The sequence below is a fragment of the Monodon monoceros genome, unplaced genomic scaffold (genome assembly GCF_005190385.1).
Source record: "Monodon monoceros isolate NGI ecotype Baffin Bay Population unplaced genomic scaffold, NGI_Narwhal_1 Super_Scaffold_7, whole genome shotgun sequence".
Lineage (NCBI taxonomy): Eukaryota > Metazoa > Chordata > Mammalia > Artiodactyla > Monodontidae > Monodon > Monodon monoceros.
The window spans coordinates 82,003,864-82,022,648 of NW_021703784.1; the positions used below are offsets into that span (position 1 = coordinate 82,003,864).

General features: G+C 36.6%; 1 protein-coding gene across 6 annotated transcripts in view; it reads right to left on the reverse strand.

The window, feature by feature from the left end:
* Nucleotides 1-18,462, reverse strand: part of CCDC73 (coiled-coil domain containing 73) — a 105,318-nt gene extending 86,856 nt beyond the window's left edge. For 5 of the 6 annotated variants that reach the window (XM_029208523.1, XM_029208522.1, XM_029208526.1 and 2 more), the window contains exons 1-2: nucleotides 18,314-18,462; nucleotides 1,669-1,740 (exon numbers count right to left, since the gene is read on the reverse strand). In XM_029208523.1, the coding sequence (XP_029064356.1) occupies nucleotides 1,669-1,740; nucleotides 18,314-18,451 (210 nt within the window). In that variant the 5' untranslated portion in view covers nucleotides 18,452-18,462. The remainder of the gene's footprint in view (nucleotides 1-1,668; nucleotides 1,741-18,313) is intronic. The other variant, XM_029208525.1, reaches the window with a different exon arrangement.
* Nucleotides 18,463-18,785: the final 323 nt, after the last annotated feature.

An 18,785-nucleotide genomic window follows, 5' to 3' on the forward strand; every position in this document is an offset into this window, starting at 1 on the left:
ACCAAACAACCTGTTAATAAAGCAAAACCATGTTTATTGGAATTCACTGCAGTAAGTGAGGACACTACCTTGACAGAGTCTTAGTAGTATCTCAAAAGGAACAAATTAGAACTGGGTTATATAGAAGGCTATGGGATTTAGGTGTTTGGGGGAACTTAAGATACTTTTAATTTACATTGCCAATAAGAAATATATGAAAGTTCTATTTTTCTACAATTTTGTAAAGTAAGGTAGGAATCTGGTTTTATTTTTCTTCAGATGGTATACCCAGTTTTAATATCATTTCTTGAATAATCTACTTTTCCCCCCTGATCAGCAATGTCACCTTTATCATTCACTAAATTATCTTATGTATTTGGATCGATTTCTGGACTCCATTATAGTCTATCTGTTCATGTATACTACCAAGCTATTTTAACTATTATAGCTTTATAATATATTTAAGAATCTAGTGTGACTAGATTCCTTTTCAAAACTTTCCCAGCCACTATTGTAAGTTTATTTCCATATAAACCTTAGAATCAGCTTAAGTACACCAAACACACACTTGGTATTTTAAATTGGATTGTATTAAACTTACTGATTAACTTAAGGATTCTGATAATTTTCTACTATTGACTCTATTCAAAACAAGATACGACTTTACATTCTGACTTTACATTCTGACTTTATGTCTGCTTGGAGCTTTAGATTGTATTTGGTGTTTACCTGTTTTTTCTCTCCACAAACAGGTCTCTTTATTTGACCTGTCCCTAATATGTAACCCAACACAACCTTGTGGATCTCTCTGGCCTCAAAATTCCCATCGTTGGCCTATCCTCTGTCATTTGAATTCTATTTCTGACATGTTATCTCCAAGTTCCTGTTTCAATATTGCCAAATACTGAGAAGAAGGGTCATCTTAATTAAGCTTTCAATTTTTAGCTGTTAAGATTACTTTGGTGGGGGACTTCCCTGGTGGTCCAGTGGTTAAGACTCCACACTCCCAATAAAGGGGGCCTGGGTTCAATCCCTGGTCAGGCAACTAGATCCCACATGCTGCAACTAAGAGCCCGCAACCTGCAACTAAAAGATCTTGCATGTCAACAAAGATCCCATGTGCCACGACAAAGACCTGGTGCAGCCAAATAAATAAATAAATAAATATTTAAAAAAGAAAAGATTACTTTGGTGGAAAGGCAAGAGAGGCACTATCAAAAATGCCTCTATATGGATAAGGATCAAAAGAAAATCAGATATGATACTATTTTTTTTAAGATTTGGTTATAGTATATAACAACAGCCTAGGAAAATACGGTACTATTCTGAAGTTTCACTTCTTAAAAAATATTTTGACTCCTCTATAACACAAAATATGTTTCTCAGATATGAAATAGTTCATAGTAGTTTTCAGAGTTATCCTTGTCTATTTTCTTATCAGAAAGCCTGGGGAAAAATGGTTATTCTCACAGAAGAAACTAACACAACATTGTAAAAAAAAAAAAAAAAGTTATTCTCAGTTTTCTGGAAGCCTAAATGTTCTTAACAGTTTTAGTTGGAATTTTCTTGAGACTCTCTAAAATGAAGCACAATTCCCCAAATATGTTTAGGAAATTTAAAAATTAACTTCACAATTAAGGAATAAAATACATAAAATAAAATGCTAATTAGAGGGGAGAAAATACTCACCTTTTGCCATTTAAGTTCTTGTGTCTCCATAATAATTTTACCAATCTGCTCTTCATACTGAGCTTCTGCTTCCTAAGTCAAAAAGAAGAAAAATACTAGGAAAATTAGGACTTGAAAATTTCCAGTTTCAACTCTTTCTAGAGAGATAAAAAGAGCATCCTCCCACATTTACAACAAGGAAAAGGGCTAGAAAAATTGCAAATTAAATAGCCAAATCCATCAGAGAACTGAGGTCCCAGATCGACCAAGTAATCCAAAATCTGGGTAGAGAAACGGGTTACTGCAGGGAGAACAGAACCACAGCATTTGCTTACCTGGGACATAAGCCATTGAGTACCGATTTAAAAACTCAGCTAAAAGTCCTTAATAAATTTCTAAAGGCAGAACATGGGCTGGTGTAAGAACATGAATCTCCTGAGGTCCCTAGAAATAAAGAGGTTTATATCTTCTAGAAATAAGGAGGTTTATACCTTCTAACAGGCTTTTCTTCCATGAAACCCACCAGGTGGTTACAGGGAAGGATGGGAAGAATCTGAGAAAGCTTTTCTCCTGTGGTACTGGCTGGGGAGGAGGAGAGCAGTCACAAGCCTTCTTCCCTAAATCTTCTACAGACCAAAAACCTTAATCTGCAGGGGATAGGACAACAAAAACTATATCTAAGGACACTAGTGGAAATCCTCTGCAGCGGGGGGAAAAGGGACCAGCAGACACCACTGAAAACTCTACCTAGACAGACCTGTCTTTCTTATCTCCTCTAAGGAACAAAAGCCTTAATCTACAGGGGGAAGGGCAATAAAAACTAGCCCATGAGAGCACTTATGGAAACCCACTGCAGCTGAGAGAAGAAGGCTAGAAAAATAAAACAGCTCTATCTTTGGGGAGGGGAAGGAATACATGCTAGGCCCACAATTAAATATGAAAGAGGGATCAGAATTCTTGTGGAGGCCTCACCTTGAGACTTGGGTTCACCAAAAACTGAGGCTTAATAGAAACATCAGAGAATGCTCCTATTCCCCACCTGCTGCCACCAGCCAACTAACAAGTGTCAAGTAAAAAAACAGTGAGACATAGCCGGGAGAGCTGAAAGGATAGACTCTCTCTGGGAAGCAGCACAAAAGGAAGACCCAAAGTCAAGGGGGGAAGCCCAAAGCCAAGCAAGAAGCAGTTATTTAGAAAAACCCTCTGATTTCATTTAAAATATTGTAATACTCTTGAATTAGCCCACACAATAAACACAAGGTATCACTAGAGAAATCTGAAGCTTCTGTCAGAAACTTCAATGGGTAGACTTGAAAGCTGCCTGGTTGAGTGTTGAAGGCATACCCCAACACACACACACAGAGCTCTTCTGCAAAGACAGAGTTTTTTTGCTTGTTTGTTTTGGTTCCAGGTATTTAAGGAAATCTATGTCAAACAAAGCACTAGCTGATCACTAAGCTAAGAGCACAGGACAAAAACTGAAGACTTAACACAATTATTTCAGAAAAGTCACTACACAAAAAAATAATGACAAAAACAAGAAGCAACCCTGAGAAGAGGTAGGAATCTTATTTCCAGAGTTGTCACATATTCAAAATATTCATGTCCATTTCTCAAAAAAAATTTACAAGGCATGCAAGCAAACAGAAAAGTGTGATCCAGCGCTTCCCTGGTGGCACAGTGGTTAAGAATCCACCTGCCAATGCAGGGGACACGGGTTTGTGTCCTGGTCGGGGAAGATCCCACATGCCGCAGAGCAACTAAAGCCGTGTACCACAACTACTGAGCCTGCGCTCTAGAGCCCACATGCCACAACTACTGAAGCCCACGTGCCTAGAGCCCATGCTCCGTGACAACAGAAGACACCGCAGTGAGAAGCCCGCGCACCGCAACCAGAGAAAGCCCACGTGCAGCAACAAAGACCCAACGCAGCCAAAAATAAATAAATAAAATAATTATTTTTAAAAAATGTGTGATCCATACACAGGAAAAAAAAAACAATTTAATAGGAACTGTCCCTGAGCAAGTGCAGACAACGGACCTAGACAAAGACTTTAATAAATCAATCATTTAAAATATGCTCAAAGTGCTAAAAGAACCATATACAAAAGTCCTAAAGCCATTAAAAAGTTAAGGGAATGCTACAAACAAGTTTATGCTCATAAATTTGACAACTTACAGAAACAGACCAATTCTTCTAAAACCACAAACTATCAGACCTCAACCAAGAAGATAAATAACAATCTTCAAAAGCCCTATAGTCATAAATTTAAAAGCTCAAAAAAAAGAAATGTACAGGCCCACATAATTTCACCATAGAATTCTGAATGATACGCATTCTGAAGTATTTAGGAAGTGCACTGATGCCTGCAATTTACTCTGGAATCATCAAAAATAAAGCTGAAGGAGGGTTAAGTAGATGGATAGACGTGATAAAACAAGTACAGTAAAATGTTAATGGTGTATGAGTGTTCACTGTCAAATTCTGTTAGTTTTGCTGTATGTTTAACAATTTTCATAACAAACTGGGAGAAATCAAAGAGTGGATGTTAACAGATAAAATACATTTTGTTATGAAATATTTTCCTATGACTCTCTCACATGTTCTTTGTTTTATTACATACACACATACACACACTTATGCTATGGTATTCAAAGAGGCTTTCATGAAAGCTGTCTCACTGAAAATGCTTTCAGCAGCAAGTAGCAACAACAAACCCCGACTCACAATGGCTTATGGGACTTAACTGTTTCACATGACAAGTCCAAAGGCAGAGTCCTTCTAGAATTTATTTCAGTGGCTCAACAATATCATCAAGGACTATAATTCTGCCCATTTTCCATTTTGCCATTATCCAAGTGATTTTCCTTAAGCTTTTCACCCCTTGGCTACTTTAACTTTAGGCATCAAGGACTGAAAGGACATTATCCTACAGTAGGAAAAGTGTAATCTCTTATTAAAAGGATAACAAAACTTTTCCCAGAAGCTTCCTAATCATATCTTCTGATATCTCATTGGCCATAACTAGGTCATATGCCCACTCCTAAACCAGTTGCTGGCTGGTGAAATGCATTGAACCTTCCTGAGAGGTTAGGACAGTCAGGATTTACCTAACTCACATTGGTGAGAGTTGGACCCTAAGACACAGTCAAGGTTCTTCCAGCATGGAATAAGGGACAGAATGTATACGAACAAGGTATGCTATGTGATAAATAAAGTGAGGAGAGAACAGAAGCTCTCAAAGTAATATGTACCTACAGCCAAAACGTTGAAAAAAGAAATAAGTGTATACACATTTTTGGGGGGAGGTGTGTAGAACATATAACATGCATATCTTCCCAAAGCAGGTGGATTGAAAATGTACAAGATACAGCTTTCTTCATATGGGCCTGGTTATACACTTCTCTTTTATTTTTTATTTTTTTTATTTGTTTTATTTTTAGCTGCATTGGGTCTTTGATTCTGCACGTGGGCTTTCTCTAGTTGTGGCGAGTGGGGGCTACTCTTCGTTGTGGTGCGTGGGCTTCTTATCACAATGGCTTCTCTTGTTGCAGAGCACTGGCTCTAGGTGTGCGGGCTTCAGCAGTTGTGGCACGCGAGCTTCAGTGGCTGTGGCTCGCAGACTCTAGAGCACAGGCTCAGTAGTTGTGGCGCACGGGCTTAATTGCTCTGCGGCACGTGGGATCTTCCAGGATCAGGGCTCGAACCCACGTCCCCTGCATTGGCAGGTGGATTCTTAACCACTGCACCATCAGGGAAGCCCTACACTTCTTTTTCAGTGGCTACAGGGGATTCTCAGATCTTACTATGATTTAGATATTGTTCTAAGCACTTTTTATACATTAATTTAACCTTAGGTATAATTTTATGCGTTACTTGTATTCTTGTTACTGCCATTTTATAAATGAGGAAACTGGGTTATCAGCAAGAGGATAAATAACTTGCCTAAAGTCATATAGCAGGTAAACAGCAGAGCAAGTATTTGAACCTAGATGATCTGTCTCCAGAGTCTCTTAAACATGCCATTATATCACCTTTAAGAAACTGTGGGTTGTGTAGGACAGTATGAATTGCTATAATATACTCCTTTCCTTCAAAAACTTCAGAATTTAATCTTCATATCCCATAAAAGTTAGAAAACCATTCAAAATCACACTACCTATTTTAAATATACAAATACATTCTGATTATTTGGTTGAACACTTCAAAATAAGAAATATTTGTTGAAAGGAAAGGCAAAAAACTTTTAAATTGTTATGGATATTCTAATATTAATATTTTTCTATTTGGGAAGTCTTTGTAATAGATTAAGTTGACTAACATGAAAACAGTAGTTTAAATACGAATTAGGAAAGAGTTTTTTTTTAAATGTGAACTTTTAGGCTATGCCATGCATATTAGAGATATTTATCTTGGATATTTTATAGATAATCAAACCAAGAAACTCTCGGAAAGAGAGATTAGTATTGTATTAGACAACATGAGGAACTGAATTGGGCAATTTCGTAGGAGGTGGATTATGAGTTTGAAAAGGAGAATAAAAGTACCCAGTAACAGTTTTGGCTGCTTGGACAAGTGCCTGGTGTATGTACTATGTCCCTAAATCTGTTCAGGGTCAAGAATTGAAGAGGCCTGACCAATACACAGCCCATCTTGTAAAACTACAGCCTGAAGCAAGTACTTCAAAAAAAGCATGGCACTTTCTAAAGGTTATAAAGAGTAAATAAACCATCAAATTACTCCTCTTTTATTGTTTTTATAAAAACACTTAAATCCTTGTAGTCCTAAGGCAGCTAATAAAAAATAAACACTTTTAAGGTTCTATCTTGTATACTTTATTGAAGTTACACATGGGATTTTCTTACCAAATTTAATATATATTTTCTCATTGACAATTTAATAAGAATTTTTATTAATAACTTTTGAAAGCTGCTTGATGAATAAAAATGAAAAGTTCAAATAAAATGTAAATAATAATTTTTAATAAAAAGCATGAAGTTAAATCAAAATCCTAATATAGTAGAAGCATATTATAATGTTATCTTTCAGCAATGTGGATAATACTCATTTTATCAGTTTTCTATGCAGTATAAAGATACAGATTCTACAAATCATTATAATTACAAAGGGGTATGATTTCACTCATAGCATAACTAATTTTATGGGGCATTAAAATGCTGCTTAATGTTATTTACCACATATTATACCAATAATTACCCAGTTTCCTTCACAATTTCCCTAGCAAATCATTGTGGGTTTTTTTGTTGTGTTTTGTTTTGGCTGCGCCCCGCCAAAAGGTCAAAACACCAGAAATGAAGAGAAAAAAAGAGACAATAGAAATGGATCTACAAGGGGTCCAGATATTGGCGTTTATAGACACAGACCTGAAGTAGATAAAACTAATATGCTCAAGAAATTATATGACAAAATCAATTTCAGCAGAGGAATGAAAGTTATAAAAGTAGAACCAAATGAAAATATTAGGACTGAAAATTTAAGAAGTGAAATTAAGAACTCAATAGATTGACTTAATCATCAGATTAGGTAAACTGAAGAGAAAATTCATTAACTGAAAGAACAAAAAAAATAACCAGACTGAAACATGGACAGATAAAGAAAAAGAAGGAAAATATAGACAAAAAATCAATAATTATATAGAAGATTTGAACAAGACTGACAAAGTTGACCAAATTCACAGTCATAGTATACTGCACCCAAGAAATACAGAATACATATTATATTCAAGTTCATCTATGTTGGAATATTTACCAAACTTGATTATATGCTTGGCTAGAAAGAAAAGCTCCAAAAATATTAAGTGATTGAAATTATATAGGGCTTACAATCTGACATAGTAAAATTATGCTAAAATTCAATTTTTAAAAGTTAATAAAAAGTAAAATTTAAAAAAAGTAAAATAAAACTCCCAAATATTTATAAATGAAGTAGTACACGTCTAAATAACGCATGGGTCAAAGAATAAATTACAATGAAAATTAGAAAGTGGGCTTCCCTGGTGGCGCAGTGGTTGAGAGTCCACCTGCCAATGCAGGGGACACAGGTTCGTGCCCCAGTCTGGGAAGATCCCACATGCCGCAGAGCGGCTGGGCCCGTGAGCCATGGCTGCTGAGCCTGTGCGTCCGGAGCCTGTGCTCCGCTACGGGAGAGGCCACAACAGTGAGAGGCCCGTGTACCGCAAAAAAAAACAAAAACAAAAACAAAATTAGAAAGTAGGGCTTCCCTGGTGGCGCAGTGGTTGAGAGTCTGCCTGCCGATGCAGGGGACACGGGTTCGTGCCCCGGTCTGGGAGGATCCCACATGCCACGGAGCGGCTAGGCCCATGAGCCATGGCCCCGCAACGGGAGAGGCCACAACAGTGAGAGGCCTGCGTACCGCAAAAAAAAAAAAAAAAAAAAAAAAAATTAGTAATTTGAACTGAATGATAATGAAGATAAAATCTACATAAATTTGTAGAATCCAGCTAAAGGCATGCTAAGAGAAAAGTTTAGAGCCTTAAATACTGTATATTAGAAAAGAAAAAAAGGTTAAAATTAATCAACTAAATACCATCTTCAAAAGTTCAAGACAAAGAAACAACAAATTAAAGTAAGGAAATAATAAAGATAAGAGCAGATAGTAATAAAACATAAAACAAATATGCAAGAGAATCATCAAAGTCAAAATTTAATTCCTTAAAAAGACTAACATAATTGATAGAAAGACTGATCCAAAATTCCTACTCATTCATATCTTTGCATGAGTTACTTCTTCCATGAAGCTTACCTCACTCCCCTTAGTAAAGTTAGGCATTTCCTTAGCCACACTCTCACAGTATATTCTGCACTCCTTTATTATTACATGGTATTATAATCTCTAAAACCTGTCACAGTAAGTGCTCAGGAAACATTAAGTGAATGACCAAATATAGTCTTGCTTACTTAATATCTCTCAAAAATAAAAAAAAGAATCACATTAATTTGTACTATACTATTTCTTGAATTTTCACTGTTTCAAAGTACTAATTTCTTTTTACAAACTTTTTATTTTGAAATAATTTTAGATTTACAGAAGACTTGTGTAAAGATAGTAGAGTTTTTGTATACCCTTTACCCAGATTCCCTAATGTTGAAATCTTACATAAGTAGGATATGCTTATCAAGGTTAAGAAAGTAACATGGTAACAATATTATTGATTACACTACAAAGTTTATATATTTCACTAGTTTTTCCACCAATATCTGTTCCAGAACACAAAATGGGATACCATGTTACATTTAATCATGTCTCCTTAGACTCCTCCAATCTGTGAGAATTTCTCAGCCTTCCTGTTTTTCATGACCTTGATACTTTTGACAAGCATTGTTGAGGTATCTTGCAGAATATTCCACATATGGGGTTTGTCTGATATTTTCTCATGATTATACTATGTTTCGGGGAAGAATACCACAGAGGTAAAGATCCCTTCTCATCACATCATATCATGAGTACTTCATATTCACATGAATTATTGATACAATACAAATTCTTTCTGGGGATCTTAACCTTAATCACTTAGTTAAGGTGGTGTCTGCCAGGTTTCTCCACAGTAAACTGTATTTTTAAAAACATACTGTGTTTTAAAAAAAACACAGTATTTTTCCCTTTATATTTTCTGTCTGTTAGAACTTAGTCCACAATCAAGGCAAGGGAAATTAAGCTCCACTTCCTAGAGGGAGGAGTATCAAACAATATGTAAACATGTATAAAACCACCACAGTAACTTATTAAATAATTTGGGGAAGATATTGTGTGACTATGCAACTATTGTTTCTCCTAAAAGTTTCATCCACTAATTTTAGCATTCATCAGTGGATCTTCCCTGCAGGAATTATTACTGTGATGTTCTAAGGGTGGTTTCTATTTCTCTGCTTCCTCCTACATTTATTAATTGGAATTAAAGATTTTTCCCGAACAATAGCCAGCTCTACCCACCACCAGTCGCTCCATTCAGGAAACTTGCACAAGCCTCTTAGATAGCCTCATCCAACAGAGGGCAGACAGCAGAAGCAAGAATTACAATCCTGCAGCCTGTGGAACAAAAACTACATTCACAGAAAGGTAGACAAGATGAAAGGCAGAGGGCTATGTACCAGATGAAGGAACAAGATAAAACCCCAGAAAAACAACTAAATGAAGTGGAGATAGACAACCTTCCAGAAAAAGAATTCAGAATAATGATAGTGAAGATGATCCAGGACCTCGGAAAAAGAATGGAAGCAAAGAACAAGAAGATGCAAGAAATGTTTAACAAAGACCTAGAAGAATTAAAGAACAAACAAACAGATGAACAATACAATAACTGAAATGAAAATTATACTAGAAGGAATCAATAGCAGAATAACTGAGGCAAAAGAATGGATAAGTGGGGACTTCCCTGGTGGTGCAGTGGTTAAGAATCTGCCTGCCAATGCAGGGGACACAGGTTCGTGCCCTGATCTGGGAAGATCCCACATGCCACGGAGCAACTGAGCCCGTGCGCCACAATTACAGAGCCCGCGTGCCTAGAGCCCGTGCGCCACAACAAGAGAAGCCACCGCAATGAGAAGCCTGCACACTGCAACGAAGAGTAGCCCTTGCTCACTGCACCTAGAGAAAGCCCGCGTGCAGCAACAAAAACCCAATGCAGCCAAAAATAAAATAAATAAACTTATTTTAAAAAAAAAAGAATGGATAAGTGACCTGGGAGACAGAATGGTGGAACTCACTGCTGTGGAACAGAATAAAGAAAAAAGAATGAAAAGAAATGAAGACAGCCTAAGAGACCTCTGGAACAACGTTAAATGCAACAACATTTGCATTATAGGGGTCCCAGAGGAGGAGAGAGAGAAAGGACCCGAGAAAATATTTGAAGATTATAGTTGAAAACTTCCCTAACATGGGAAAAGAAATAGCCACCGAAGTCCAGGAAGTACAGAGAGTCCCATACAGGATAAACCCAAGGAGAAACATGCTGAGACACATAGTAATCAAATTGGCAAAAATTAAAGACAAAGAAAAATTATTGAAAGCAGCAAGGGAAAAACGACAAATAACATACAAGGGAACTCCATTAGGAAAACAGCTGATTTCTCAGAAGAAACACTGCAAGCCACAAGGGACTGGCATGATATACTTAAAGTGATGTAAAGGGAAGAACCTACAACCAAGATTACTCTACCCAGCAAGGATCTCATTCAGATTCAATGGAGAAATCAAAAGCTTTACAGACAAGCAAAAGCTAAGAGAATTCAGCACCACCAAACCAGCTCTACAACAAATGCTAAAGGAACTTCTCTGAGTGGGAAACACAAGAGAAGAAAAGGACCTACAAAAACAAACGCAAAAAATCAAGAAATAGGTCATAGGAACATACATATCTATAACTACATTAAACGTGAATGGATTAAATGCTCCAACCAAAAGACACAGGCTTGCTGAATGGATACAAAAACAAGACCCATATATATGCTGTCTACAAGAGACCCACATCAGACCTAGGGACACATACAGGCTGAAAGTGAGGGGATGGAAAAAGATATTCCATGCAAATGGAAATCAAAAGAAAGCTGGAGTAGCAATACTCGTATCAGACAAAATAGACTTTAAAATAAAGAGACTTACAAGAGACAAGGAAGGACATTACATAATGATCAAGGGAGCAATCCAGGAAGAAAATATAACAATTATAAATATATATCCACCCAACATAGGAGCACCTCAATACATAAGGCAACTGCTAACAGCTATAAAAGAGGAAATCGACAGCAACACAATAATACTGGGGGACTTTAACACCTCGCTTACACCAATGGACAGATTATCCAAACAGAAAATTAATAAGGGAACAGAAGCTTTAAATAACATAATAGACCAGATAGATCTATTTGATATTTATAGGACATTCCAGTCAAAAACAGCAGATTACACTTTCTTCTCAAGTGCGCACAGAACATTCTCCAGGATAGATCACATCTTTGGTCACAAATCAAGCCTCAGTAAATTGAAGAAAATTGAAATCATATCAAGCATCTTTTCTGACCACAACGGTATGAGATTAGAAATCAATTACAGGGAGAAAAACGTAAAAAACACAAACACATGGAGGTTAAACAATACATTAAATACCCAAGAGATCACTGAAGAAATCAAAGAGGAAATCAAAAAATACCTAGAGACAAATGACAATGAAGACACGATGATCCAAAACCTATCGGATGCGGCAAAAGCAGTTCTAAGAGGGAAGTTTATAGCTATACAAGCCTACCTCAAGAAACAAGAAAAATCTCAAATAAACAATCTAAGCTTACACTTAAAGGAACTAGAGAAATAAGAACAAACAAAACCCAAAGTTAGCAAAGGAAACAAATCATAAAGATCAGAGCAGAAATAAATGAAATAGAAACAAAGAAAACAATAGCAAAGATCAATAAAACTAAAAGCTGGTTCTTTGAGAAGATAAACAGAATTAATAAGCCATTAGCCAGACTCATCACGAAAAAGAGGGAGAGGACTCAAATCAATAAAATTAGAAATGAAAAAGGAGAAGTTACAACAGACACCGTAGAAATACAAAGCATCCTAAGAGACTACTACAAGCAACTCTATGCCAATATAATGGACAACCTAGAAGAAATGGACAAATTCTTGGAAAGGTACAATCTCCCAAGATTGAACCAGGAAGAAATAGAAAATATGAACAGACCAATTACCAGTAATGAAATTGAATCAGTAATGTAAAAACTCCCAACAAACAAAAGTCCAGAACCAGATGGCCTCACAGGCAAATTCTACCGAACATTTATACAAGAGTTAACACCTATCCTTCTGAAACTATTCCAAAAAATTGCAGAGGAAGGAACATTTCCAAACTCATTCTATGAGGCCACCATCACCCTGATATCAAAATCAGACAAAGATACCACACAAAAAAGAAAATTACAGGCCAATATCACTGATGAACATAGATGTAAAACTCCTCAACAAAATACAAGCAAATTGAAGCCAACAGTACATTAAAAGGATCATACACCATGATCAAGTGGGATTTATCCCAGGGATGCAAGGATTCTTCAATATCCACAAATCAATCAGTGTGATACACCACATTAACAAATTGAAGAACAAAAACCATATGATCATCTCAATAGATGCAGAAAAAGCTTTTGACAAAATTCAACACCCATGTATGAAAAAAACTCTCCAGAAAGTGGGCATAGAGGGAACCTACCCAAACATAATAAAGGCTATATATGACAAACCCACAGCTAACATCATACTCAGTGGTGAAAAGCTGAAAGCATTTCCTCTAAGATCAGTAACAAGACAAGGATGTTCACGCTCGCCACTTTTATTCAACATAGTTTTGGAAGTATTAGCCACAGCAATCAAAGAAGAAAAAGAAATAAAAGGGATCCAAATTGGAATAAAGAAGTAAAACTGCCACTGGTTGCAGATGACATGATACTACACATAGAAAATCCTAAAGACACTACCAGAAAACTACTAGAGCTCATCAATGAATTTGGTAAAGTTGCAGGGTAAAAAGTTAATAGACAGAAATCTGCTGCATTTCTATACACTAACAACAAAAGGTTAGAAAGGGAAATTGAGGAAACAATCGCATTTACCATAGCATCAAAAAGAATAAAATACAGGGACTTCCCTGGTGGTCCAGTGGTTAAGAATCCACCTTCCAATGCAGGGGATACAGGTTTGATCCCTGGTTGGTGAACTAAGATCCCACATGCTGCAGGGCAACTAAGCCTGCATGCCGCAACTACTGAGCATGTGTGCTCTAGAGCCCATGCACCACAACTAGAGAGTCCACGTGCTACAACTACTAAGCCCACGTGCCACAACTACAGAGAAGACCATGCACCACAACAAAGAGCCTGTGCACCACAACAAAAGATCCTGCATGCTGCAATGAGGATCCCACGTGCCGCAACTAAGACCCAATGCAGCCAAATAAATAAAATAAATTTTTTTTTAAATATAAAATACCTAGGAAAAAACCAACCCAAGGAGACAAAAAACCTGTACTCCGAAAACTATAAGACACTGATGAAAGAAATCAAAGATGACACAGATGGGAAGATATACCATGTTCTTTGATTGGAATAATCGATATTGCCAAAATGACTGTACTACACAAGGCAATCTACAGATTCAATGCAATCCCTATCAAATTACCAATGGCATTTTTCACAGAACTAGAACAAAAAAATTTTTAAGTTGTATGGAAACACAAAACCCCCGAATAGCCAAAGCAATCTTGAGAAAGAAAAACAGAGCTGGAGGAAATAGGCTCCCTGACTTCAGACTATACTATAAAGCTATAGTCATCAGAACAGTATGGTACTGGCACAAAACCAGAAATATAAATCAATGGAACAGGAGAGAAAGACCAGAAGTGAACCCATGCACCTATGGTAAATTTACCTACAACAAAGGAGGAAAAATATACAATGGAAAAAAGACAGTCACTTCAATAAGTGGTGCTGGGAAAACTGGACAGCTACATGTAAAAGAATGAAATTAGAACACTCCCTAACACCATACACAAAAACAAACTCAAAATCGATTAAATACCTAAATGTAAAACGGGGTACTAGAAAGCTTCTAGAGGAAAACATAGGCAGGACAGTCTTTGACATAAATTTCAGCAACATCTTTTTGGATCCGTCTCCTAGAGTAAAGGAAATAAAAACAAAAATAAACAAATGGGATCTAATTTAACTTAAAAGCTTTTGCACAACAAAAAAATCCATAAACAAAACAAAAAAAAGCTACAGAAGGGAAGAAAATATTTGCAAATGATGCAACTGATAAGGGATTAATCTCCAAAATACATAAACAGCTCATACAGCTCAATATCAAAAACAAACAAACAAACAACCCAGTCAAAAACTGGGTAGAAGATCTAAATAGACATTTCTCCAGAGAAGACATACAGATGGCCACAAGGCACATGAAAAGATGTTCAACATCCCTAATTATTAGAGAAATGCAAATCAAAAACTACAATGAGGTATCACCTCACACCAGTCAGAATAGCCATCATCAAAAATTCTACAAATAATAAATGCTGGAGAGGGTGTGGAGAAAAGGAAATCCTCCTACACTGTTGGTAGGACTGTAAATTGTTACAGCCACTATGGAGAACAGTATGGAGGTTCCTTAAAAAACTAAAAATAGAGCTACCCTATGATTCTGCAATCCCACTCCTGGGCATATATCCGGAGAAAGCCATAATTCAAAAAGATAAATGTACCTCAGTGTTCATTGCAGCACTATTTACAATGGCCAAGACATGGAAGCAACTTAAATGTCCATCAACAGATGAATGGATAAAGAAGATGTGATATAGATATCAATATATAGATATACACACAATGGAATATTACTCAGCCATAAAAAAGAATGAAATAATGCCATTTGCAGCAACATGGATGGACCTAGAGATTATCATACTAAGCGAAGTAAGTCAGTCAGAGAAAGACAAATATCAGATGATATCAGTTACATGTGGAATCTTAAAAAAATCATACTTACAAAACAGAAACAGACTCACAGACATAGAAAACAAATTTATGGTTACCAAAGGGGAAAGGTAGTGGGGAGGGATAAATTAGGAATTTGGGAGTAACATATACACACTACTGTATATAAAATAGATAACCAACAAGGACCTACTGTATACCACAGGGAACTATACTCAATATTTTGTAATAACCTATGTGGGAAAAGAATCTGAAAAAGAATATATATATATATATATATATATACACACACACACATATATATATATATACATACACACACCTATAACTGAATCACTTTGCTGTACACCTGAACCTAACATACATTGTAAATCAACTATACTTCAATAAAAAAATAAATTAAAAAAGAAAGAAATCTAAAATATTCGTACTGAGCTAAAACCAAGGTGTTGGATGGGCTGTACACCTTCATGAAGTCTCTGTGGGGGAACTCCTTGCCTCTTCCAGCTTCCACCTGCACACTTTGACTTGTGGCTTCTACCCTCCATCTTCAAAGCCAGCAGTATAATATCTTCAAATCTCTTTGACCACACCCTCTACTTCTGACATCATATCTTTTGCTCTGATTCTGATTATCCTGCTTTCCTCTTATAAGAACCCGTGTGAACAAATTAGGCCCATCTGAATAATTCAGCATAATCCCTCCATTTCAAAATATGTAACTTTATCATATCTGTAAAGTCCCTTTTGCCATGTTAGGTAACATATTTACAGGTTTTGAGAGTTAGAATGTGGACATCATTGGGGTGGCCATTATTCTCCCTATCTTAGTGGATATATGGGTGTTCACTGTGAAATTCTTTCAACTATTATGCGTTTTTGAAATTTTCCTATTAAAATATGGATGAAAAATAAAATCCAGCAATATGGATAAAGTGTTGCCATTATGGTAAATGTGAAAATCATAACTGTCATTTTCCAATGAAAGGAGGAACTTCCCCCTTTTTAAGAATAAAGTTCTCCTTTCAGTGGGGAATGTTATTAAAAGTAGTATACATTCGGGACTTCCCTGGTGGTCCAGTGGTTAAGAATCCACCTTCCAGTGCAGGGGACATGGGGTTTGATCCGTGGTTGGGGAACTAAGATCCCACATGCCCCGGGGCAACTAAGCCCATGCACTGCAGCTACTAAGCACGTGAGCCACAACTAGAGAGCCCTGTGTGCCACAACTAGGGAGAAGTCCAAGCACCGCAACAAAGAGCCCATGCACCACAACGAAAGATCCCGCATGCCATGACAAAGATCCCTCATGCTGCAACTAAGACCCGATGCAGCCAAAAATAAAAATAAAATAAATAAATAAATATTAAGAAAACGTAGTACACATTCCTGCACTTGATTACTAAAAAGCACTGTTCCTACTGTTACCCTGAAATTTTTCAGAAGATTTTTTTTTTTTTTTTTTTTTTTTTTGCGGTACGCGGGCCGTGATCTCACTGTTGTGGCCTCTCCCATTGCGGAGCACAGGCTCCGGACGCGCAGGCTCAGCGGCCATGGCTCACGGGCCTAGCTGCTCTGCGGCATGTGGGATCTTCCCGGACTGGGGCATGAACCCGTGTCCCCTGCATCGGCAGGCAGACTTTCAACCACTGCGCCACCAGGGAAGCCCTCAGAAGATTTTTAAGGGAAGCTTATTTTTCATGGAAGAAATATAAACAGACAAAAATATAGTGTTTAAAACGTAATAAAACAGAATATAAAGCTTTAAATAGTTACCTAAACTTGCTTTACTTAGAAAAGATAACATCTTAAGGTAATTTTATAATAGTAGTTATTTTCAATGCTTATCTAAGATACCTTTTTTTAGCGGGATTTCTTCTTTGTTTAATAGAGTTTTGTGATACTGATAGTAAGTAGCTTTATTTTTATTTATTTATTTAAAGTAGAGGGAAGGATTATTTATTTATTTATTTATTTATTTTTGGCTGTGTTGGGTCTTCGTTTTGTGTGAGGGCTTTCTCTAGTTGCGGCAAGCGGGGGCCACCCTTCATCGCAGTGTGCGGGCCTTTCTCTGTCGTGGCCTCTTTTGTTGCGGGGCACAGGCTCCAGACGTGCAGGCTCAGTAGTTGTGGCTCACGGGCCTAGTTGCTCCGCGGCATGTGGGATCTTCCCAGACCAGGGCTCGAACCCGCGTCCCCTGCATTGGCAGGCAGATTCTCAACCACTGCGCCACCAGGGAAGCCCGTAAGTAGCTTTATACATGATGAGCATTGTGGTAATTAAATTTTCTTATTATGACAACAAATCGCAATATTTTTAAATCCTAGAACAGGGTTCATATAATAAAAATGTTGTTTCAGATCTCTTTTTCTCTCACTTATACCTTATTTTCAGAAAGTTAGCAAATTCTATTGATTCTCCTTTCTGTCTCTTTTGTTCTATCTTCAGTTACACATAAGTCCTAGTGACCACATCCCTAGATCATTATTACAGTGTTTTAGAGTTTATTTTCTTCTTTTCAGAATCTTACTAACTCCAACCTATCTAATAAAGAGCTGACAACATGCTCTGCAAATTCAGACCCACAGAATCTCAGAAATGAAATGCTTTTAAGGGTTTTTGTCCAATACAGATCTCCTGCTAAAACCAAACATCTTTTACAATTTTATACTAGATATCTCCTTTCTAAAAATCTCAAGGTTATCACTTCCAAAAATAAGGATAGTTTATTATTTGAACTCAGAATACTTACTACATACACTTATTCTGTCACTTAATCATGTTACTTGTTTCATATTTAATCATTTCATTGGCACCCATTTTACAGCCGTAACAAAACTATAATCTCCTGAAAGAGCAGTTCTTTTTTTTATCAGCCATAGTATCCAACTGTAATGCTATCTATGAATTCCAAGGCACTCAGTACTAGCTGACTTACCAAATCTCTGTTTTATTTTTCACTTTAGTTTATAACTTCTTCTTTTCCATCTCCTGATGTCGACTAAATCTGACCTTTTCTCTTTTACTCTGTTATCTGGGCTGTATTTCTTCTTTCTAAATAAGAGGTTATTTCATTGCCTTTTTTTTCCCCTTAAGACAAAATCAAGTTCTCTGATTTAAAAAAGCATTTTAAAAAGAAACTTACCCTTCTCATACGTAATTCTTCTAATGCTTCCAGTAAACTTGTTTTGAAATCTAATAGCTGAATAGAAAACAATGTCTCTGAAGAACTTTGAAGAGTGAAGACAGATGATGCTAACTCAGTCTTAAAATCATTCTCCATATTAACATTTATTTCCTGTAATATAAAAAGGGTTTTTTTTCTTTTGCAATTCAATTTATCTGCTGTTTTACAACTTATATTTCCAAAGGCTTTACAATGTCACATTTTCTTGTTTTTTGATACAATGCTTTAATAGTTCAATCAAGAGAGATATCATATGATGTAATATTTAGCTCTTCCTTGAAGCTGGAACTCAGCAACTTATTTCCTATGAAATAACAATGGAATACATTTCCTTAAATTGGTTGTGTAACAGATTCAAGATGTTATACAGAGAATCATTACCAATATCTTTAGTTTCCATTTTTAGGATAAAGCCAAAGGTCTTGAAATT